Source organism: Nesoenas mayeri (assembly GCF_963082525.1).
Source record: "Nesoenas mayeri genome assembly, chromosome: 5".
Classification (NCBI taxonomy): Eukaryota; Metazoa; Chordata; class Aves; order Columbiformes; family Columbidae; genus Nesoenas; species Nesoenas mayeri.
In genome coordinates this window covers 68,789,386-68,812,641 of record NC_137548.1, presented here as the reverse complement: position 1 = coordinate 68,812,641, position 23,256 = coordinate 68,789,386, and the positions used below count along the sequence as shown (strand labels likewise).

At 56.7% G+C, this 23,256-nt stretch overlaps 2 protein-coding genes across 3 annotated transcripts; one reads left to right on the top strand and one right to left on the bottom strand.

Moving 5' to 3' along the window:
* The first annotated feature begins 783 nt into the window (after window positions 1–783).
* Window positions 784–15,429, top strand: DNAJC17 (DnaJ heat shock protein family (Hsp40) member C17). Of its 2 annotated transcripts, none has more exons than XM_080346155.1 (11): window positions 784–890; window positions 2,272–2,341; window positions 3,485–3,543; window positions 4,742–4,829; window positions 5,125–5,207; window positions 5,652–5,748; window positions 6,475–6,524; window positions 7,041–7,118; window positions 7,737–7,817; window positions 8,538–8,666; window positions 15,223–15,429. In XM_080346155.1, the coding sequence occupies exons 1-11, from the start codon at window positions 813–815 to the stop codon at window positions 15,343–15,345; spliced, it is 936 nt and encodes a 311-aa protein (XP_080202281.1). In that variant the 5' UTR covers window positions 784–812; the 3' UTR covers window positions 15,346–15,429. The 2 variants fall into 2 exon arrangements, with proteins under 2 accessions (XP_080202281.1, XP_080202280.1); XM_080346154.1 differs by lacking the exon at window positions 15,223–15,429 and adding an exon at window positions 12,889–15,186.
* Window positions 15,430–16,461: 1,032 nt separating this feature from the next.
* Window positions 16,462–22,634, bottom strand: GCHFR (GTP cyclohydrolase I feedback regulator; the record flags this gene model as incomplete). Its single annotated transcript, XM_080345773.1, has 3 exons — window positions 16,462–16,669; window positions 20,691–20,785; window positions 22,599–22,634. 3 exons carry the CDS (start codon window positions 22,632–22,634, stop codon window positions 16,546–16,548), a joined length of 255 nt encoding a protein of 84 aa, XP_080201899.1. The 3' UTR covers window positions 16,462–16,545.
* Between the last annotated feature and the right edge of the window lie 622 nt (window positions 22,635–23,256).

Genomic DNA, 23,256 nt, shown 5'->3' with positions numbered 1-23,256 from the left:
CACCTATTAGGGCAAAAAGCCCCTGCTTATATCTCCCCAAAATCCCGGCCATCCCCATTGGTTGGTACTTCAGGGTTTACAGACTATCCCGATGCACACAATACCCTTCCCCTTACCAATCTGTTTAAGATAAGGATTCCTGGTACTTTGGCTACACTTCCCCCTAAATTAACTTATCAATACAGGTGTCAGTATGTATACAGGTGTCAGTAGGTATTCCGGTAGAAGACTGTGTATTTCATTAAGAATTCATAGTCCGATGTCTCTCGGTCGCTCCCTCCTGCTGGGGTCAGGCGCCAGGTCCTCAGTTATATAAAAACAACAGCTCTTCGTTAATTGTTCCTCCCATGTATTTGGGACATCTGACAGCACCCCGGCCGGGCCCCGCTGCGGCCTCCTCAGGACCCGGCTGCCCGAGGCGCACAGCCGCCTCCCCGCGCCCGGAGCACCGGAACGTTTGCCCCGGAGCGTTTGTTCTCACACCCACACGAATCTGGACAAAAACACCCCAAAACTGCGCCGAGCGCACCCCACGCTTCCCGGCACCGCTCCGGGGGCGGCGGCGCAGAGCCCGACGGGAGTTGTAGTGCCTGGGCGGCCCGGCGCCGCTTGCGGCTGCCGCCAAAAAACTACATCTCCCAGCAAACACCGCGCCGCGCCGTGCCCGCTGGCAGCGGCCCCTGCGGCAGGAAGCGCGGTGCACCATGGTACTTGTAGTCCAGCTGCCGGCGCTGCAGCCGGGACGGCGGCCGGCGGAAACTCCATTTCCCGGCAGGCAGCGCGGCAGGGCCGGGGCGCCGGGCAGGGCCGCCATGGCGGTGGATAAGGATGTGCTGGAGCTGGACCTGTATGGCCTGCTGGGCATCGGCGAGAAAGCGTCGGAGAAGGAGGTGAGGGCCGGGGGGGGTCATACCGGGTCCCTCCCTCTCTCCCCGCTCTGGGCGTCTCCGCCCCCGCCTTCCCCGCCGTGCCGGGCAGGAGGCGGCTGGGCCGCGGCCCCGCGTTGCTGCTCCCTGGATCCTGAGCCGAGCGGTCGTTCCTCTCGCTGTGTTTGTTTGTGTCCCCGCAAAGGGAAAGCTCCTCCTGCGCTTACCAAAAATCCGGTTGGTAGAGCTTGGTCCGGGTACTGTAGGTTCCCATAAGTCATTCTGTTCATTTTGTGAGTTTGGAATGATATATTTCCATTTCTTCTTTAATTCAATTGGTAAATCAGTGCTAAGCACAAGACTTGAGAAGCTGAGCAGGGAAGGCGACCTTTTCAAGGGAAGTAATGCTTGGGGGTGAGCTATTAGTAACTGAACAGGGTTAAACTTGACAGGAAGACTTGGATTTTCCTCCTTAGGCTTTCTCTTCGTTGGGTTTGGGTTTTGGTTTTGTCCTCTTCAGCAATAAAGCGCAGCAGCAGCTCAACAGGGTGAAGCTCTGCAGCTGCAGTCTGGGCCTAACGGGTAAATATGTCTCAGGCTGCATGGAAATCCCATGTGCATGAAGCACAAAACGAGAATGAACCAAACGCAACATACAGGATTGAAAGAGATGAAAGATTTCGGTCACTGCTGAGCTCATCACCGAGGGAAAAGGAGGAGAAAATGACAAACTGGGATGTTAGGATGTGAGTTCCCAGCGCGGTGCCCACCAGGTGGTGCCAGGACACCGCTCATTCCCCTCATTTTGGCAGCGGCACAGCAGTTTTTCTTCCTTTTCTTTCTTGCATGGTTTCCCCAAAAAGGGAACTCGGATTGTTAGAAGTGACACAGTTCAGAAAGCTGTCAATGTTTCTGTGAAGTGTACAAGAGATTAAGCGGTCTTTGGTCAAAATTTCTTCACCTTGCCAAACTCAGTTGCTGCGTGGTAAATGGTACCTTCTCTGTGCCGAAGTTCCACCTGCAAAGGGCAGGTTACCCCTCTGCCCGAAAGCTCCTGGGCGAGCCAGCCTGTGACGATGCTGAGGTGTGACGGCTGTAGCACAGTGCACCCCAAAGCCAAACCTCTGGCTTGGAGCAGCTGTCAGCGCTCCAGAAACGGTCCGTGTGTTCTGTCAGGCCTGGAGGAGATCCAGTCCTGCACAGGAATGTGGGTTTAACCAAAACCACCTGCTTACGGTAGGAAAGTGTCTTTTAAGTTAGACAAAAACAACAACAAAGAAACCCTCTGAATAGTCGTTTTTTGTTCCTGCAGTGTTGATGCCTTGTTTCTGTTTTTATCCCAAGCTGCTTTTCTCCGCACAGCCCGCGCAGCACCCGGCAGTAACACCCGCTTGTGGTCTTGCAGGTGAAGAAGGCGTACCGGCAGAAGGCCCTGACATGTCACCCCGACAAGAACCCGGACAACCCCCGAGCAGGTGAGGTGGCGCTGTGCACACACAAACAACCCTGCTTGCTTTCACACGCGCAGGCTCCTGGCGGTGGCTCCACTTAACTCCAGGGCTGTCTGCGTGTAATTAGGTAAAGTGTATGTCATGGGAAGGATCCACGTGCAGGACTAAGGGCTATTTTCATCACTGTTAGAGAGCTCTGGGGTTTAGGGTTGAATGCACACGTGTTGGGTTTAGAAACACCTGTGTTAAGTCAGTGCTGAAGTTTTATTTGCGCCTCTCAGAATCTTCCCACGTGGCAGTTGAATCCCAGACCTTTGACCGTGCCCTCCCCAGTGTTTACTGGCTGCTCGGTGTTCTAATTCATACCTCTCAACAGTCAAAACTCCAATAGCAAGTTTATAAATCATATTCTGTATGGATAATGCTGCTTTTTGTCTGTTAGAGACGAGGCCCTGGCCCTGCGGAGCTGAGCGTACCTGCCCTGTTCGCACTGGCTCTGCAGCTGCTCCGGTTCGGTTCTGTAGCTCCAGGGAGCGCTGAACAGCAGTGGGAACTAGGAGGAAATTAAAAATACTGTATCTTGCATTTTCCAGTTTGATAGGCTACAGTTTTATAGACTGAAAACGTATAACTCTAGTGCAGAGGAGAATTTTCCACCAGAAAAAAAGTATTTTAGTAGGAATGAGAGGAAAACTGGGGCTTTGGTGTGTGCAGGAGGTTGAGAAGCCATATGAAGCATGAGGGGAGGCCTCTGGCTGAAATGTGTAACCTTCCAGGAACAGGGTCAGTAATACTGACTTAAAATGCAAAGTTTGAATCTCAGGCTGAGAAGCTGCTGGTCCACAAGGGAGAACCTGTTGGTAACAGCGTGTTTCAGCCCGAGTGATACGTTTCTGTACAGGATTCTCCTGAATTCACATTTTCAGGATTTCTGTTCAAATGAAGTGGTCTCAGTTTTTGTTTCTTTAATTTACACTGAAGCTGATGTAACAAATGTCCTTTGGGCTGAGGTGGTCCTGGCGGTGGGTCGCTTTCCAGGTGCTTTGGAAAGATCATTGTTCTCTCTGCTGTTCCGCAGGTCTCTTCCATAAGGGATTGTGTTTGCTGGCTCGTCTCCAGGCCGCACGTGGTTCTCTGCATCTCACCCTTTTTTCTTGTAATCCTCAGCGGAAGTTTTCCACCAGCTGTCTCAGGCCCTGGCCGTGCTGACAGACGCGACAGCGCGGGTGAGGATGCTGGGGGCTGGGGGGCATTGATGGAAATTCACTTCCCCCTGTCCTCTTCTCTTCTGCGGTTGAGCCTTCCCCAACACATCTGATCTGTGAGCCCCTGTAGCTGTCCATGAGATCAAATAGCAGGTACCAGATAGGAACTCGGACAAATGTTATTTTTCTAGCAGTAGCTCTGTCCATGTGCTGTGAGGGTGAGATACTGTCTTTAATAACGTGTTAGACAGGGGCATATCCCCTTAAAAAAAATAAATAAGCACCACTGCTTTGGGGGTACGTTAAATTCCCACGGCAGCAGTGCATTTGCTGTTCCCTTGAAGTCAAGGTCTGACAAATAATATCTCAAAGCGTTTCCTGCCGTGGTACACGGGAGATCTGTGAACGGAAGAGCTGAATCACAGTGGCGATCTCTGTGCTGCCGCCAGAGCCTTGCAGGCTGCAGCGCCCTGTGCTGCCAGGAGCTCGGGCCTGGGAGTCGTCTGGACATGACACGGCAGGGGAAAGGTTAAAAACAACATAAAAATGAGCAGATAACTCTGATCACATAAACAACACGAGCAGTGCTTCCCCGCACAGCTGTTGTGCAGGTAATGCTTCAGCGTGTGTGCTGCTCTGTGTGTTACCTACCACAGGAATGCTCGCAGAAGGCTGATGAGCAGATTAGGAACTGGTTTGAACAGGTGCCGGTGAAAATGCCCATTTTCCCCAGTTCATAAGTCTCTGTAGTGCTGAGAGTTATTGCTGCTAAAGAGCGCTGGTGCTCTTTGATCTGGTATGTTCGTGTGAATCAAACATCTGTCTTGTGAATAAATCTTTCATATAAAACACAACTTTTTAGTTGTAAAACTTCGCTCTAAACCAAACCTGGTCTGTTAGCAGTACCCCTGAAGCTACTTTTGACATGTTGAGCAAACTAAAATCGTCCCCCGGCTCTGCAGATGGTCAGAGTTTCTCTCCAGTACACTTCATACTTCCTCGCCCTTTGGGGCTCCATCTGGAGATCTTTGGGCCTCGTGTGTTCAGGATACTTGTGTTAACTTCCAACGCTTTTAGGAGGAATGCGCTAGCAAGAGGCAGAAAATGTTTCACCTCTGCTTAAGGCATTTCAGTATACGATCTTGCTTTTATTCGCTGCTTTCTGTCTTATGTCTTCTGCTTTACGTGGTTTCTCACTGTCGTGTCGGTTCTTTGGCAGGCGGCGTATGACAGAGTGAGGAAGGCGAAGCAGCAAGCTGCAGAAAGGACGCGGAAACTCGATGAGAAGCGAAAGAAAGTAAAGCTTGGTAATAAAATCAAAGCTTCATTTTCTCTTGGCTTGAATTAGCTGGGTGTTTTCAGTTCTTCAGCTGGAATGCACCTCTGGTTAATCTGCCGTCCATTCGTGAAGGGTGCGGAGTTAGGGACTGTGGTGGTTGCTGATACAGCGATGTGCCTGGGCAGGTAGCAGAGCTATCAGTGCTCTGATGATTGAAACTGGGGGAGGTGTAGCCAAGTGTGGGATCTTTCCATCCACCTCTGGTGAGCAGCATCGGCAGCCAAGATTCTCTTTGAATGCTTTAATTGTTTGTTTCTCTGCAGACCTTGAAGCCAGAGAACGAGAAGCCCAGAGCCATGATAGTGAAGAGGAGGAGACCAAGATAACGAGATCATTAGAACAAGAAGTAATGATAAATTCTTATATTTCTCTGCTTCTTTTGAGAAGAACTGCTGAAGTTCTTTACGATCGTAATGAAAACCATGGGAAGAGATGCAGCAAATCTCTGTCTAGCAGTCCTGCCTTTTGCATTAGTGGGCTCTATGAAAGAGAGGCTTGCAGAAGGGATCTTGCAGTGGTCTGGCAAATATGTCAGTCTCGGGGTTTTATTTTTATCTGCCCCTTTGCACAGCAGCAATTAACAGCAGCTAATGGGTGACGTGCCGGCTGGCAGGGACTGTGTCACTCGAGCACGAGCGCTCTGGTTGTCTGCGCGCTGGCACAGGGGAGCTGGCAGGAGGCTTGCCCAGGGGTGGGTGTGAGACAAAAGCTCCTTGGCAGCGTTGAGCTGGCGTGAACCAGCCGTGGAGCGATGCCCTCACATACCCGTGCTGTCCTACCTCTGCTGCAGATCATACGGCTGCGGGAAGAAGGCTCCCGGCAGCTCGAGGAGCAGCAGAGGCTCATTCGAGAGCAGATCCGGCTTGAAAGAGAGCAGCACGGCCAAGGTGAGAGCAGCACGGCCAAGGTGAGAGCAGCACGGCCAAGGTGAGAGGAGAGGAGGTCGGACCCCTCAGCCGAATGCCATGTGCTGGGACCGCAGCTCCCCGTGCGCAGAGCTGGCGCACAGCTGCAGCCTGCTGGCCCCGTATAGGATCCTACTTGGTGCCTTTTTCAGGGATAAGTCAGAAAACTGATGTTTCTGGGGTTGCTTGCTTGGTTGTGGCATACTGCTCCTTAAGACGTGTTTGGTGCTCCTTTAAATACCCTGAAGCCTTGATGCTGGATGGTGTGCTGCGGAGCCCCACAGGAACGCTGGAGGGAGCTTCAGGTCCTGCATGATTAAAGCAGTTGGTGCTGCAAACTCGAAATAGGGAGTGATTCAAGTCTGCGAAAAATAATAGTTGTCAGTGGGTTCCTGCTTCTGTATCCCCTTGGAAGCTCTCGGTACCGACCACCCAAAAGGGGCTCGGTGTGGAGAAGAAGGTTGTGTTTAGCCTATGGTTGCTGAGGCTTTGCTCTCTGGAACCTGGTTCTCTGGTGTTCCCCAGGTGTACACAGACCGCAGCGCAGGTTTGTGCAGAGACCACCAGCAAATCTGTCAGGAAATGAGCCACACACTGAACCAGCAAGCATCCGCGCTCCACTGTGCAGCAATAGCTCATTATCATGTTTGAAGCCGTCTGCCTCTAATTCTTGCGGGCTGTTCATCTATTTTTCCTTCCTCTCTTTAGGCAGGCAAGAAAGAAGCGGAGCAGAGGGCAAAATAACTCCCAAACTCAAAGTAAGACGCCGTTATAAAGCTGGGTTTTGGTGAAAACTGGTGGGACATGATGCAGCTTTGGCAATCAGGAGGGACGCTGCATCGCTGCTGAACTGGCATGTCCCTTCACACCACGGAGGTGAAGTTCCTCTGTCTGATGTGTACCGTGCATGCAAACAGCTGCTGCCGCTGCCTTTAAAATGCTCTTCCTCCCTCATCCTTTTCTCTAGTGTCTGGTCTAGATTTTTGAGCCTGAAATTGAGTTATCTCTGCTCTAAGCATGAGGAAGCATCTGCTGCTTACCCTGTAGTATGCTTTGAAGTATTGTTGTCTTTATTTCATTGAACAGTGTCTCTCCCCATTCCCCAAATAATTTGTTCCCTTTGCAGATGTTGATGTTTAAATTGCTGTCTTGGCGATGCTGGGAGTGTAGCCGAAAATAGCAAACTTGATAATTGTGCAGGTGGCAGGAGCTGCATTGAGCGCGGCAACATGTGTTCCAGCGAGCAAAATTAGCTTGTCGTGTTTGTTTCCCAGCTCCGATGGAAATGCGGGAAAGAAGATGAGACAGGAGGGGGATACTCCAAAGACGTTCTGCTGCGGATCCTACAGAAGGTCCTGTCTGACACTTTTTCCCACCACTTGATCTTTCCCTGCTCCAGGGGTACAAGAAAGGACAGTAAATCCTGGGAAGCTGCATAAGAACTAGAGCAGCTCATTCTTTTTCTTTCTTTTTTGCCCGGCCAGCAGCTCTGTCTGGTTCCCAGGGCCTCCTGCTGCTGGAAACTCTTCCCCCAGTGGCTCGTGCTCTGGGTAAGAGTCACAGACCAGCAGTGTGGTTGTGGCGCACTGTTGCCTTTGCTCGCAGCGCTGTACATGAGCTGCTGCGGCGGGTTCAGAGACGGGAACAGACGAGCCTTTGATCTGATTAATCCCGGCGTGTGGTCTCTGTTTTCCCTTCACACGAGTGTCTCCTGCAGCTCTGACTCCGAGCTGAGCAGCCCTCCAGCACTGGGCTTGCTGGAAGCAAAGTGGAGCTCCCTGCCTCCCCACAATTATTTCCCAGAGGGACAGAAATTATGGCAGGTTGGGATCAGTGGAGGCATCATACGAGGCAGAACGAGTGGCGGCTCAGGCCTCGTGTCTGTGAAAACACGTGTTTTCTCTGCGCTTGTTCCACAGATGAACTTGGGAGTGTGTAATTAACTTCTCTTTCCTGCTTTGTGTTAACAGTATGGCGACGTGCTCAATTTGTTGGTGTCCAGTCGGAAGACGGGGAGCGCAGTGGTGGAATTCGCCACGGTGAAGGCGGCTGTAAGTGTGGGAGACCCCAGCGGGGCGCGGGGAGGGCAGGGCTGGCACAGCGGCGGCCGGGACGCGCTGCCGCCTCGTTAAAGCCGTGCACGGGGTAATGAGAGGCTGCAGGCGCACGGAGGGAGCGGCAGAGCTGGAGGCACAAACCTGGAGCAGATCGCACACTAAACAAGCAGGCTGTGCATGAGGAGCGCTGAGCACAGACGCTGCTGTCGAAAGCAGGCACGGAGCCATTCCATCTGCTCGCGCCCAACTGAATTACCCATTGTGGAGATGGGCTGAATGAGCTCTAGAGCTTCTGTCAGGCATTTGCAGTTTAAAATAAATCTAAATGTCTTGACTCAGTATGAGTTATAACAATTCATGTGGCCGTGGAAACAGAACTCACCAGTTACCCTTCATTTTTGTAGATTCATCAACTTAGACTGTACAAGTGTATTTCTTGCCACCTGTTTTTTCACTCAAATATCCAAATAATCAAAAACCACAGAATTGTCCGTTGCCTGTTTATCGAAGTACTGGCAGCAATATGTTCTACCTGCGCTTGATGGGGCCCGGCCTCGCAGAGGGTTTCTCCTGCCGAGCAGCGGTGACTCTGCCACTGTGCCCTGCTGGGCACCGTGCTGCCAGGCTGAGCTGGAAAACCCTCTGTGACCATGAGGGACACGGGAGAGAGCGGGCTGTGAGGCTGAGGTGCTGATGGAGTGCTGTCGTTGGCAGGAGATGGCTGTGAAGAACGAGGTCGGCCTGGTCAGTAATCCTCTGAAGATCTCCTGGCTGGAGGGGCAGCCCCGGCACAGCCCCAGCACCGGCCTTCCCGGCAGCACCGGCCAGCCCAGGGCTTCCCAGGTAAGGACACGCAGGCTGCTGTTATTTAAATCTGTTTCCATAGCAACCTAAATTTAACATTGTGCTTGGCATGTACGGTAAGACGCGTTGATTCCCAGCAGAGCTGGAAAGAGCTCTGAATGAAGGGGCTGCCGTTCGATGAGCCTGTTTGTGCTGAAGCGGTGGCGTTTTTAAGGACCTTTTGCCTGAGTTTGCACACTCGGAACACAGATGATTTAATGGCTGGATCTTCCCACAGTCTCACTCTCTTCTTTCCGAGTGAAAACCAAGGATGTCCTTTGCTCAGCCCAAACCCTCTAGTGCCATTCTTCTGGGGGGTTTTTGTGATGTACTTTGTGATAATCCTGTGGTTGCAACAGGACTCCTAGAAAGCTGCTTTAGCGAGGCTTGGTTGCTCCCTGCGTTCACAAGAGGATGAAATTTCAGTGCTGAAAGGAAACCTATGTTCTCAGAGTCTGCGGGAGGGCAGAGCAAGCAATATCCAATTAAATATCCTCGTAGGGACCTCATTGTCTGGTTCGGGTCCCCTTTACCAGTGTGGTTGCTTCAAGTGCAAGGTGTTTGTTAGCTCCCGGCTCTTTCCTCTTTGTTGCTCCAGATAATCCCTCTGAAGCCGTTGCTCTTGAACAGCAAACGTATCCCAGTCACAAAGCACACAGAAGGCACCAACATCTAGTGGTTAAAACACAAAACCTGATCTGAAGACGAGCTGCAGCAAAGTGTTGGCTCTCTGTTATTCCGTGCTCCTTGCTGGTGATTTGAGTTCCAGTTCACACTTCCTGGGATGCTTATCCCCCCCGTCCTTTCCTGCAGTGTAGAGATCAGAAAGATGTCATTGGGAAGGGGACGCCTGCCTCGTGGCCTCACTCCGTGTCTCGAGCAGCTGTCGCTGTGTTCGCTACCCACGTGTTTTAGCAGCTGCTGAGTGGTTCAGCGCATCCGCTCTCCGGACTTTTTAATGACGTTATTTCTAGTAGACGCGTTTACACGTCAGAGCGCCTCGTTGTTACCCCAGTCTTGTTCAGGGGTGCGTGTTCTCAGCCGGGCTGCTCGTTCTTTGCCTGGGCAGCGGTTCCCCGGGCACCTCAGCCAGGGGCAGTGCCGGCGTCCCGGCCCGGGGCACCACACGCAGCGCGGAGCCCGTGAGTGCTGCACACAGCACAGTGCCGGGGCGGCCAGCCTGGTGGGAGGCAAACCGGGGGAAAAAGCAGAATCCAGTCCAGTTTATTTAACTGTCTCTGGCTAGTAGAGAACGAGAACTGGCTCTGGAGAGCTCGTTCGTACCTAAGGGTGCAATCTGAGCTCGGAAGTGGATTCTTGCCTCTGTGGGTTCCAAAGCTCTGGCTTTGCCTGAGTCGCTCTTGGCTGGTGTCCGCGGCACAGCTCGCTGGTGTGCGGCGCAGCGCGCGCGGCTCTGGAGGGTTATCCCGCTGGAGCGGCGCGGGGCGCAGGCTCAGCAGCGAGCGCTGCCGGCGTGTGCAGCTGCTGGCTCACAGCTGCCCAGCACAGCCCCACCACTCCCGAATCAGCCCTCCAAGTGCTGAGGAGTTATGGCCAGTGACTTGCATCCTTTCCTCAAAACTGCACTGCTGGTGCTTGTCTCTCCTTTCTGCTGCTTTTCCGTGTAAGCAGCTGCAGATTCCTTGATCACATTGCAGTTTTGCTGCCCAGGCCAAGATCTCCAGGCTGCTCTGCTTCTTGCTTTTTGCAGTTCCTACTCCAGACTCTCCCCAAATCCTGCCGTGCTTCCACTAGGATGCAGTGTGCTCATAACTCCAGTCGAGTTATTTGTCCTCAGCTCTTCAAGTGCAGACTGTGCAAAGTGAGCTCTCGCGGGTGCCGTGTGCCGCTGCCTCAGCCCGCTCCCTGCCTCGTCCTTCCGTCCCAGTCGGCCTCCCCAGCCACCAGCTCCCACATTCTTGCTTTCAAGCTGCACTAATCTCCGTCTTGTTTAAGCTGCCCTCGCTCCCCTCACTTCCTATTTACTGCTCCTGCCGGGTTGCTCCTATTTTTGACTGAATCCACCCCCGTGTTTGTTCCCGCTCTGTGCGAATCCAGCTCCTCCCCGACTCTGCCTCAGCGAGCAGCCCCGCACCGCAGCGTTCTCATGGAAACACGCTCGCTGCGGCCCAGGGCTGCGCGACACGGGGCTGCGCGGCACAGAGCTGCGCCGGCCGCGCTTCGGGAGCCGGCCCAGGGGAAGGCAGGGCTGTGAGTCGCGACACGATGGCAGGGCTGTGAGTCGCGACACGCTCGTATCCATGGTCTTGTTGCCTTGTTTGCTGCTACAGCAGTGTGTGCGCGTTGCCCAGCAGGTCCTGGGGAGCTGCTGCAGCTGCACCATGAGCTGCGCTTGAATTACAAAAGATGCAGAGTGACCAGTGTGACTCCAGGCTATGCCGGAGCAGCGACTGTTTGATCGCGGCGGCTCTGAGGGCTCACAGCACACGACAGGCTGTGGACAGCGTGTTTTGCCGCGACAACAGCAGGAAGCGCTCGCTCCTGGGGAGGTTTTCCTGGCACTTTCCGTGGTGGGATCTCCCTGCCAGTGCCATTTGGGGCCATTCATTCAGCTGCACTGAAGCGCTGAGCAAAGCCGCCCGTCTAGCACTCTTGCTGCTTTCCTAAGCTCCTTTGAGGTTTCACAGAGTTTGTTTCATTACCTGACTTCACAGCCTGATGCAAATCTGGTAGGTTAAGAGCCGTCTGTGCTTTCTCTGCAATGTCTCTGCACTTTGCTGTATCTGCCTTCCAAACCTTCTGATTGTCTGGCTGCATGGAGGGCTTTCTTTTTTTAAAAAAATATCCCTAGTATGTAATTAGCTATGAAAGGGTAAGGATTGGTGCCCCCTGGTTTCTGTCATGTCCTCTGAACAGTTTCCCCGATAGCGCCCAAAGTGTTCTCAGCCTGGCCCTGCCGCTGTGCGGCCCCGGAAAGGTGTGCTGGTGTCACCCTGGGCTGCGGGCACCTCCTGGGGCTGGGACAGCACCCGCAGCTCCGGCCTCCCCGCCCGGAAGAGCCAAACTGCCTCCCCGCCCTCCTGGAAACGCGCAGCGCCCGAGAGGACGGATCCTGCTCACTGCGGAGCAGGGGCCTGCGCGCCTGCTGCTTTTTCTGGCTTGCTACCAAGGAAATGAGGCTACAGGACGCTTCCACTCACAGACACGTTTATTCTTCCATATCTGTACAGCCGATAGATCAGTGCATGCTTTGGGCAGCAGTAACCAGAGAAATTGCTTCTCCTGCTAGTAGGATAAATAACCTGCTGCCGCTGGATTACGAGCCCCATGGATGCTTACCTGTTTCCAGGCTGGCAGTGCCAACTGCGCTTTAGACGGGGGAAAGAAACCCACCAGAAAAAACAAGAATGAACAGCTTTGTTTCACGTCCAAACACGGTGGGAGGAGAAAGAGCAGTTTGTGTGTCCTGCCCCTTGCCGTAGCTATGGCTTCGAGATGCGATGCTGCCGTCTCCGTGCAGGCTGGCTGCTTGTCCCCAGGCACTGTGTGCCACACCATCTGTCCGTGCGCCGCCGTGTCACAGCCACGTCCCCACGGTCACAGGTCCATTGCCAGGCAGTGACATTCTGCCAGGAGGAGGAGACGCGCAGTCCCGGGGGGAGATTCCCGGCGTGGAGCGTGGAAACTTGCCCGGGAGGTTCCGGCAGCCCGGGAGCTCCGCTCCGCAGGGCTCCTGGACAAGGACAGCGACAGGGACAGTGTGGGGCGGGTGAGGTGAGGACAGCAAACAGGCCACGCACAACAGGAACGCTGCAGGACCCTTCCTCCCGCTGGGACTGGAGAAACTGGCAGCAGCAGCGAGTAAATGTGACGGATTAAGTGATAAATACCTTCAAATGGCGTAATCTCTGGGATTCTGTTTCCTGAGGGTCTGCAGAACATCTTCGAGAAGCGACAGCCCCAAATCCACCTTGAAGGACAGGAAGGGGTCGGCCGGGTCGGGCGGAGCGGTGCCGTTCAGGGCGCCCGGCTCCGCGGCCCCGCAGTCCGTGCCCTGCTCCCTGTGGGACTGAGTTTGGGTGGCTTTGTGGTATTGGTGAGCAGCACCAGAAAAGGAGATGTCGGGGTGAGAATCCGTGCGGTCGATGATGTTGGGGCAGCTGGAACTGTCCAGGTAGAGCCGGGGCGGCTTGGGCGGCGCCTGCGCCTTGGCCAGGTTCTGCTCGCTCTGGCATGACAGGTAATCAGACTTGTCCTTCAGATCCCTCAGGCCTTCCCTCTTCTGACACTGGCCCTCGCTGTCCAGAGTGTGGCTGTTCTGGTTCAGGATAATGACTTGGTTGCCCAGCTTTTTGTGTCTCCTGAGCGAGAAGCGTCTGAAGAAGGTTGTGGACTTGAGGGACCCCCTCCGCCAGGTATCCATGCCGAGGAGGGAGGGAGCTGCCGGCTCTTCCCGGGCGGCTCTTGGACTTCAGTCGCAGGATCGGCAGCAAGTCACGCAGCAGGAACAACCTCTTCCTTCCCCGTGCCCGGCGCTGCAAGGAAAACAGAGAGGCTGGTATTGCAGGAAATGCAAACGCAGCACGGCCCTGCGCGAAGGAGCTGTTGGCCCGTCTTAGATATTAAGGAGTCTCCTTCTTGAGTGGAGGAGGAATGGCGGAGTCTGAGCTTATGAAATCTGTGCTGCAGACAGGAGCTGGTGAGGAACAGCCAAGGCACCCAGTCACCATGAGAACAGATCTCATCTAGCATCTAGAACAGAAGGGCACGGCGGTGCCATGGTAACCAGCCACCTTCCTGGCGAAGGGCACGGTATAAAAATCTCAGTGGGTGGCTGGGAAGGGAGACGGTGACTCAGTCACGCCGAAGGAAACCGAGGAAATGCAGTCGAATGCAAAGCTAAAAAGCAACAAAACGCAGACGTAAAAGACAAGAGTTAGGAAAATCGGATGCAAAATAGACTTACGCTGTGGCGGAGCAGCTCCCGAGGCGAACCGGCGGCGAGGAGGAGCTGCCGAAGCGCGCGGAGAACCGTGGCCACCACGGCCACCAGCTGGGACGCTGGAAGAAGCGAGTCCGGGGACGACTGAGCCAGGCTGGACCCGGAGTGCTAAAAATCCCCAGCGCCGCCTTCTCCTCATGTGCCTCCGTCACCGCTTCCCCGGCTGCAGCTCCGTGTGCGGGTGGTTTGTTTTGAGCCAAGCCCTTGCTGAGTCAGGCACGTCAGAACGGGGTTCTACCCGATTGGTAATTGCCGGGGTGGCGGGGAGGAGGTGTGCGAGCGGCTCGGCTCCGGCCCACGCTCCTGCCGGGGCTGCGGAGCCGGCACCGCCAGCATCCGCCCGCGCGGCCCGATCGCGCTCTGGCCCTCTGCTCTCCCTTCCCCGCCGGCTCGCAGGGCTCCGGACCAGCCCGGAAATCACCTCAGCTCTGTTTGACATGTAAATCCCGGCGCGAGGTGGGGATTCAGGTTTGTGCGGTGATTCATGCAGCTCAGGTATGCCGTGCCACCCACGGCGCGCACCCGCGGTCAGCGGCAGCGCGGACCCGCCGCCGAGGGCTGGGACGACCTGCTGCGTTCTCAGGCGCCAAGAATGTGCGCTGTGCAGTGCTGAAAGGTTATTTCACTCACGCAGCTCCTAAAATACCAATTATGGTGTATTAGTCTCTTAATTTCCCTGCGTTTCTCATCTCTTGTGGGCCTCTGCAGCCAGACTGCAGCTGGAGGAAGCGTTTTTCTGGCCCACGATAACAAATTTGCACTTACCCCATTTTCATGCAGAATCTTATTCAGCTATTCTATTGCCTTTTCATCCCTTCTGTTTTCTATTTCAGATGTCCTTAAATCACCACTAAATCTAGTTCCTGCCGAGATGAACGCGAGACTTCATTTTTTCATTCACCTTCTGTCAAGATGCTTTTGTTTCCACCTGAGCTGTCAAGCAGACGGGGTGGATGTTTCCAAGCACTGCGGTGCTCTGAATACATCTGAAACAGGGAGGCCACCCACTGGTGCTGAGCGGCTTTTGCGAGGCGCGTGGCAGAGCCAGCCCTTGCTGCGCCTGGAGCCAGCACAGCCTGCGCTCCGTGGGAGCTGCGCGACAGGCGCGAGCACACGGGCTCAGGGGCTCCGGGAGCTCTGCAGAACCCAAACGCTCCTGAGTCGGGCTGGGGAGCGCGCCTGCTGCTTTGCTTCTGCAGCTGCATCGTGACTAAAGCACAGGAAGGTGTGATTTTATTGTGCTTATGGCGCTGGCCTTTGTAACGGCTCAAGCGTGCGCTGGACTTTGCACAGAGCGGTTTGTCATCGCAATACCCAGCCTGGTGAGACAGGCCGTGCGTTCCCCTCCGCCCGCCGAGCAGGGACAGCTGTGCCGGCGCGGGGTCGCTCAGGCTCCGTCTGTGTCCCCGCTGTCCCCTCGGTCACCCTGTGGCGCTGTGTTCTGCAGGCTGGGCGGCTTTTGCACCTCCTGCATCTCCCTGCGCCCAGGCCGCTCTGGCCCCTCGCGCCTCCCTGTGCGCTGTGAGCGTGGGTCACGGCGCAGGGCTGGGGACGCGCTGCCCCTCACAATTGCCTTTTGTTTTCTGCTCGCAGGCGTCGGTGGTGTCGGAGCGGGACTACGAGAGCCTGGTGATGATGCGGCTGCGGCAGGCGGCCGAGAGGCAGCAGCTCATCGAGCAGCTCCAGCGGGAAGACGAGGCGGAGTCTCACACCTAGCGCCAGCACCCAGCCTCCCCCCAGACTTCCTTCCCAAAGCTGTTTCTTAATTTAAAGTCAATAAACCTCCTTTTTTAAAACTGTTGTAGGATCGTAACTCCAGTGACTGCAGCCCTTATCCCTTCACGGAGCGGGGAAAAAAGCTGCATACGCTTCAGAGTAAGTGATGAAGCTGTGGGTCTGTGCCCGGAGCAGCTGCCCCGTTCCGGGGTGCGGAGCTGCTGTCCGAACACCCACCCTGGCGGCTGCATTGACTCCTGAAGCTTGTTGAGGAGCTGTGGGGCCACGAGGCTTTGGGAACAACTGTTTAAACAACCCCCAGAAAGACGGTGGTCTCTTTGGAGAAACATTTTATTGGTGTTGCCCATGCAGCAGGACGGACACATGGACCCCAACGATCCAGCATCGCAATTGCTGCTCTTGAGATGACACAGCCCGAGCCCGAAATGGGCACTAGGCCTTTCTAGGGCTGTTCTGGGAACAATATGTTGTGCTCCAATGGGACTTTGGGGACTGAAAGTCTGATGCTGCTGCTAAGCCCCCTTGGGAGGGAAAGTGGCCGTGCTGCCGTGGGACGGGGTTCTCACAGAGCACCGTGGAGCTCCCGTGCAGGTTTTGGGGATGGGATGGTGCCATCAGTGCTGGGCTGCACGTTTTGGGGGTGAGATGGTGTGATTAGTGCTGGGCTTCACATTTTGGGGGTGGGATGGTGCCATCAGCGCTGGGCTGCACATTTTGGGGGTGGGATGGTGCCATCAGCGCTGGGCTGCACATTTTGGGAGTGGGATGGTGCCATCAGTGCTGGGCTGCATGTTTTGGGTATGGGATGGTGCGATTGGTGCTGGGCAGGGAGGGGGATGCCCTGTCCTGCCCAGTTCCACAGCAGCCTCTCCGGGCAGCCCGAGGGAACAGGCAGCCCAAGCTGTTCTTTGAGTTCCCTCCAATGGTGATTAAAATGTAAAAAGCTGGTATTTGCCATGAAAGCAGAGATGGAGCCATCTGGTTTTTGGCATTTCCTCTGGCCTGGGTGTACCTTCCTCCCCAGGTCCTGCCAACAGCAGGGAGGGCAAGTCCCCATGGGGTCAGGTTTGGCCTGTACCACCTGGACTCCGGGGCAGAAAGCAGAATTGAGGGGAAAAGATGTGCTGCGGGCCGGTCCCAGCAGGATCTGCTCCGGGAGGAAGGCCCGGGTCCTCCTCGCTATTCCTTGTGCAGGCACCAGACCAGGGTCTGCCCCACGCCCGTCATGCTGACCACGCGGTACCCGCGGCTCTCCAGCTTGTCCAGCACGATGCGCGGCGCGTCGTTCACGTAGTACTCCCAGCTGCAACGGCACAACGGGCACCGTCAGGGGGCGGCAGGGACGGGAGTTTCCTCGGGGAGGTGACTCAGCCTGGCCACCAAACCCAGTGACCGCGTTTGGCACGTGGTGAACCAGGTGGGGACGGGCAGGCGGCGGGCAGGCCTGTCCGGAACGGGTCACGGTAAACTGAGCCACAGAACGCCGCGGGTTGGAAAGGACCTCGAAAGATCATGCAGCCCAATCCCCCTGTGGAGCAGGAGCACCCAGGTCCGGCAAATGGAGATGTGGTTTGGGGAGCAGGTGTCCAAAGGCTGAAACCACAGCAATGAGGGTTCCCATTATCCCCAGCAGGGAATTCAGGGGAAAAGTGGATAATCTCTGCAGAGAAAAGTGATTTGGATGTTTCTAAGGAATTAAAAAACTATGTTTTACCTACATCAGAGCCTGCCTGTAAGTTTTGGGTGCTTTTGAGAGCCTGTGCCTGAAATGTGGGCACTGGAGAAAGCCGCTGCCTTCAGCCAGGGCTTCAGCCTTTGGAAAAACAGAAGCCAGAAGCCATCAGCCCCCAGAGCCGCCGGGAAGGCAGAGCGGAGGCTCCTCTGCCCGCGCCAGAGCCGCCGCACGGGGATGCCGGGGGCCTGGCCCTGCCGTCCGGCCAGCGCCTTCCCCGCGCTTTCTGCGGGTCTGGAGCAGGAGCTGTGGGACCCGGCGGCTCCTGCGCTCACTCGGGGCTGTGGGGCCGCTGCCCCCTAAGGAAACCGGGTGGGGGGTTGGAGCAACGCGGTGTGGATGCAGAACGGGCTGAGCCAGGTGGGGAGAGCAGAGCAAAACGGGGCATGTGGCAAATCCCAGCCCCGGCGCTGGCTGTTTGGTCCCCGGCACTGGCTGTTCTGGTCCCCGGTGCTGGCTGTTCTGTTCTCCGGCACTGGCTGTTCTGTTCTCCGGCACTGGCTGTTTCCCTGCACTGGCTGTTTCTCCAGCGCTGGCTGTTCCCTGGCACCGGCTGTTCCCCAGCTCTGGCTGTTCCCTGACACCGGCTGTTCCCCTGCACTGGCTGTTTCTCCAACGCTGGCTGTTCCCTGGCACTGGCTGTTCCCCAGTGCTGGCTGTTCCCTGGCACCGGCTGTTCCCTGGTGCTGGCTGTTCCCCAGCTCTGGCTGTTCCCCGGCTCTGGCTGTTCACCTGCACTGGCTGTTTCTCCAGCACTGGCTGTTTCTCCAGCGCTGGCTGTTCCCTGGCTCTGGCTGTTCCCTGGCTCTGGCTGTTCACCTGCACTGGCTGTTTCTCCAGCGCTGGCTGTTCCCTGGCTCTGGCTGTTCCCCGGCTCTGGCTGTTCACCTGCACTGGCTGTTTCTCCAGCGCTGGCTGTTCCCTGGCTCTGGCTGTTCCCCGGCTCTGGCTGTTCACCTGCACTGGCTGTTTCTCCAGCGCTGGCTGTTCCCTGGCTCTGGCTGTTCCCTGGCACTGGCTGTTCACCTGCACTGGCTGTTTCTCCAGCGCTGGCTGTTCCCTGGCTCTGGCTGTTCCCCGGCTCTGGCTGTTCACCTGCACTGGCTGTTTCTCCAGCGCTGGCTGTTCCCTGGCACTGGCTGTTCCCCGGCTCTGGCTGTTCCCCAGCTCTGGCTGTTGCCCAGTGCTGGCTGTTCCTGGCACACTCTGCGGGTGCAGGGTTTGTTCCAGCAGATGGAACGAGCGCTCCGATGACTCACGGTGCCAGATAAGCCGATAATGACGGGCTGCGGGATCGCTGGGGATCCAGTTTGGGCACCTTCACAAAGACTCTTCTGATTTTCTTAGTAACAATTAAAAAAAGACCCAAAAGCGTTTCCAAAGTTGCTAAGATTGCAAAACATTAATGGGGTGGCGAGCGCTTTTGCAGCGTGAAATAACACCAAGATGTGAAAGCTTTTTTCCAGTTTCTCAAGACAGACTATGCTTTGCTGTAATTATAGATGTGGTGTACAGATAATATGTATTATTATAAGTGTCTTTGAACTGAAAGCTTTCTCCAGGAGCCTTGCCACATAGCCTGCACATTCACAGGCTGGGCTTGGGAAGTATTATTGCCATTATGCAGAGGAGGGAGCAGAGGCCGGGGCTGTTTGTTGTTTGTAGGAATCTGACAGGCGGAGGTCTGAGCTGGAAGCAGCAGCGAAGCTGAGCTGCCCAGGGCTTTGAACAGCTCTGTGGGGAGAGAACCGAAACCTTGCGCGCAGCGCGGGTTTGACGAGCTGCTTCATCTCTGTGCAATCGCTCTGCATCGCGTGCGGACGCAGGGAGCGTTTGCAAAGCCTTTCGCAGGGGACGGAACAGTCACCCGAGGTGGAGGGGATGCAGGCGCTGGCACAGCCCGAGCCCATGACCCGTGTCCCCGGTGTCCCCGGTGTCCCGCAGCCAGCGCCTGCTGGGACGCAGGGACGGGCCGTTCCAGCAGCTGCTGCAGAGCTGCCGGGCAGGACGGGCGCTCCCGCGTTACAGGTAATTAAGCCCTTCATCCGCAGTGCCGCAGCACGTCCCTACTGCCCAGGCTTTGCTTTCAGGCTCCCTCCAAGGGCTCGCTCCAGGTTTCGTGCCCAGGGCGCTCCGGGAAGGGCAGGATTGGGGTGCGAAGCCCCATGGTTGGGTGGGTGAAAGGAAAGGCAGAGGAGCTCTCATCTGTTCCCAGGCGGGATTTTGGCAGGGGCCGCGGGGCTGCCCCGCTGGCGTGCGGCCGAGCCGCCGGGTGCCAGCAGCCCAGCACCGCCTTCCAGCCCGTTCGGTTCCGCCCGCACCCCACCCGCGGTTGCACAAACGGGGCAGATGTGCAGCGGGGAGCGCGGGTACAGCACCGGGAACGGGGGCAACGGGGAGCTCAGGACCCCGGGGAGGGAGGAGAGGAGAGGGCAACAAAGATGCTGCAGGGAGTGGAGCATCTCCCGTGTGAGGAAAGGCTGAGGGAGCTGGGGCTCTGGAGCTGGACAAGAGGACACTGAGGGGGGACTCATTCCTGGGGATCAATATGGAAAGGGGCAGTGTCAGGAGGATGGAGCCAGGCTCTGCTGGTGACAACCAGGGACAGGACAAGGGGCAATGGGTGCAAACTGGAACACAGGAGGTTCCGCTTGAATATGAGAAGCAACTTGTTGGGGTGAGGGTGTCAGAGCCTGGCCCAGGCTGCCCAGGGGGTTGTGGAGTCTCCTTCTGTGCAGACATTCCAACCCGCCTGGACACCTTCCTGTGTAACCTCATCTGGGTGTTCCTGCTCCATGGGGGGATTGCACTGGATGAGCTTTCCAGGGCCCTTCAACCGCCGACATTCTGTGACTCTGTGATTCTGTGAAAGGGGGTGGATCCACCCGGCAGAACCTGTGGAAAGCTCAGGTCCCTCCTCCCGAACTGCAAAACACGGCACTTCTCTTCCTTCTTTAAAACCTCCCACCCCATGCAGGTTTCTAATGCCACGGGAGCTGGGGACTCAGATATCGGTGTTTGCCCGTCAAGCTCGAGCAGGAATCAAACTGCCCCTCTGTGGTGTTTTGACTTGCATTTGAGGTTTTGCTTTGCTCTTTGGTTGCTTGTATCTTTTTCGCCAAAGGAAAACAAGCAGTGAGATATCAAGTGGGGAAAATTAGGAAAAAAGGTGGGCCAAGATGTGAAGAACATGCTGGACATAGTAATAAAACAGGAGGTTGGTGTGTCAGGATGAGGGCAGATGGAATTATGGAGAGCGATTTCAAGGCTCACGGTGCCTGTTTTATTTGAGGCCGGGGATGTGCCGGTGCCAGCCAGCAGCACCCTGGTGTGCACGGAGAGGAGCGGGCGGCTCAGCTCTGAAGTGGGTCAGGGCAGGGAAAAGGAAAGGACTAAATAAAATAGCATGCAGCGTTTCCTTGGGTGAGAATCAACAGGCGGGGGCAAGAACACGCGTGTGCCTTTTCAGCATCAAACTAGTCCCAGGATCAATGTGCACCTGGAAGGTGCCACTGTGGACACGAGCAGTGAAAACGTTCCCAGTTTGGGAGATAAGGAGGGGGAAGAGCCCGCCACGCCGCAGAGGACTTACAAGTGGTTCCCCAGCATGTTCCTCTTGGTGGCCCCCAGGAAGCTCATCAGGGTGGGATCCGAGTGCTCGTCCCCCACCATGGTGGGTCCAGCCTCCTGTGGGGACGGCAGAGCGGGTGAGCGACCTGCGCGGCCCCCTCCCCAGGCAGCGCCAGTGACAGCTCTACTGGGGTGGGCGTGATCGGGAGAGGAGGCACCTTGGTGGCTTTGCTGCTGGACCACGGTGGCTTTGCTGCTGGAGGGCCACCTGCTGGCTGAGCTCCCGAGGGCTGCAGGACAGGGCTGCACCTCCCAAACCTGCAAATCTGGGGCTTTCACCCTCAAACGAGCATCCCCGTTGGGCTGTCCTGGAGGAGGCAGCTCTGGGCACGGCCCCGCTGCCCGGGAAGGGTGAGGAGATCGGGGTGACATGGTGCCACACGGCGCCTTTTCAATCTCTTCCACACTATTCACAAAAAGCTGTTGCCTTTCCAATCTCTTCCACACTATTTAAAAAGGTTTGCGGGTGAAAACTGTTCATCCAAGGGTTGTCCCTCGTCCCCTGCAGCAGTAATTGCGCGTTGTGGTGAGCTGTGCAAGCACGCAGCACGCTCCGCTGCTGGAAAAGGCACAAACCGAAGCAGAGGCAGATCCTTCCCTGCTCACGGCTCCAGCGCAGCCCCCGGAGCCCCGGCGCTGCCCCGGCACTGCCAGGGAACGGCAGCAGTGTCCGTCAGTCCTGCCGGGGCAGGCGGCTGCAGCAGCCGTGGCTCAGCGCCGGCCTTCAGCCTGGAAGTGTTTGCTTTGCGCTGCCAAAGAGCAGAGTTCCCAAAGTCTGGGGGGAACACGCTGACCCATCATAATCCAACCCACACTGCTGCGTGCTCTTCCCTAAAGCGCTGCAGACCCCAGCGCTGCGGTGCTTTCTGTATCTCGGTCCGTAACCACTTAATCAATGTGTTCAATGCCCAGCACCGCTGCCAACAGCTGCTCCGGTGCCACCGCATCCCCCACGTCCCCACTCTCAATTCACCACTCGCTCAGGATGGGACATGTGTGTATCGGGGCATCTTCAACAACAGCAGCAGCATCGTTCACCCAACTCCTGCCCGCTCGTTGAAGGGCTTTTGTCACCGTTACCCCTTCCTACCGCAAACCCACATGGCCCCAGTCTGGCTCCCAGCCCTGGAGATCGCGTTTGTGTTGGGAAGGGAAACCCCGGGGCTCAGACACAGTTATCGGCTCTCGCAGCCTGGCGGGATGCGCCAGCAGACGGGGGATCGGCAGCTCGTGGGGTGCGGGTGCTGCCGTCGTTGGGCAGCAACGCTTCCTTTATGGCTTATATCAGAATTAGGGGCTGCACTCCGAGCCCAGGTCTCAGCCAGAGCCCCCTGGGGCTCCTGCGCACCACCGTGCTGCTGGTCATGCCATTCCCTGTGGCTGCAGCCGCGTTTTCCACCCCAAAACGGCTCTTTTGGGGAAGGGGGAAAAACCTACAGTGGGGACACATGGCCACAGATTCGTTTTTTTGGCATTCATGGGACCCTACGACAAGCTCCTCTGGTTCGCTCACTTGCTGTTGGAGAGGGCTGGGGGTTCAGGGGACATGAGTGGGGGTTCAGGCACCCCCGTGCTCTGCCCCCCGACACCCGCTGCCGGGCAGCACCGCAGGGATGGGATGAGCAGGGGCAGGAGGTGACAGGGGGTTGTGCTCCGTGGGGACACCCCGCACGGGGCACAGCAGCCGGGACACAGCGTGGCCGTGCCCAGGGCGCCCCAAATCCCCGCGGCGTCACCCCGGAGCTCCGCACCCCCAGCCCGGGCAGCCGGGGCAGCGGGGCTGGTGACAGCGGGGCTGAGCGTGTCCCGATGGCCCCGCCCGCCCCCGTGTCCCCCTGTGTCCCCCATCCCGGCGGGTCCCGGGACTCACCATGCGGATCTGCGTGCTGATGAGCAGGTACGGCATCCTCCTCCTCCTCCTCCTCCTCCTCCTCCGCTCCGCTCGGTCCCGCCGCACCCGGGGCTGACCCGCGTCCCGCCCCCCGCGACACCGCCCCCGGCACCGGGGCCGCCCCCGAGGGACAGAGGACGTGGGGGAGTCACCCCGGTGGGAGGATCTGCCCCCCGGCAAGGGCGAGCGGGCAGGGGGATGTGGGACAGGGGGACGTGGGACAGGGGGACGGACTGGGAGGCGATGGACAGAGAGGTGATGGACGGGGAGGCGATGGATGGGGAAGTGATGGCTGGGGAGAGGATGGACAAGCAGATGATGGACAGGGAGACAGGAGGTAAAGAACTGGGAGATGATGGGCAGGGAGATGATAGTGAGAGACAGTGAAGCCAGTAATTCCCTGGGGTCCTTCCCAAACATGCCCCCAAAGCAAGAGGTTTGGCATAACCAGCATATTAGGGAAAAAGTCCCTTTTTCCAGGGGCTGTAGAGCTTTTATTTGGAAACATGGGGGGTTAAATCCCTTCAAAATTGGAGAAGCTCATTTCCTGAGACTCGGACGAACAGAGGTGCTTCCTCTGTAGGTGCTGATGGATAATTCCCCCCTCAACACTCACTCCAGCGGCTTGAAAACTATA

Bases quoted from the DNA above. Each gene is read 5' to 3' on its own strand.
- DNAJC17 (XM_080346154.1), top strand. From the start codon at position 813: ATGGCGGTGGATAAGGATGTGCTGGAGCTGGACCTGTATGGCCTGCTG. The intron at 891-2,271 runs GTGAGGGCCGGG...GTGGTCTTGCAG, and splicing joins AGAAAGCGTCGGAGAAGGAG to GTGAAGAAGGCGTACCGGCA. The intron at 7,818-8,537 runs GTAAGTGTGGGA...TGTCGTTGGCAG, and splicing joins TCGCCACGGTGAAGGCGGCT to GAGATGGCTGTGAAGAACGA.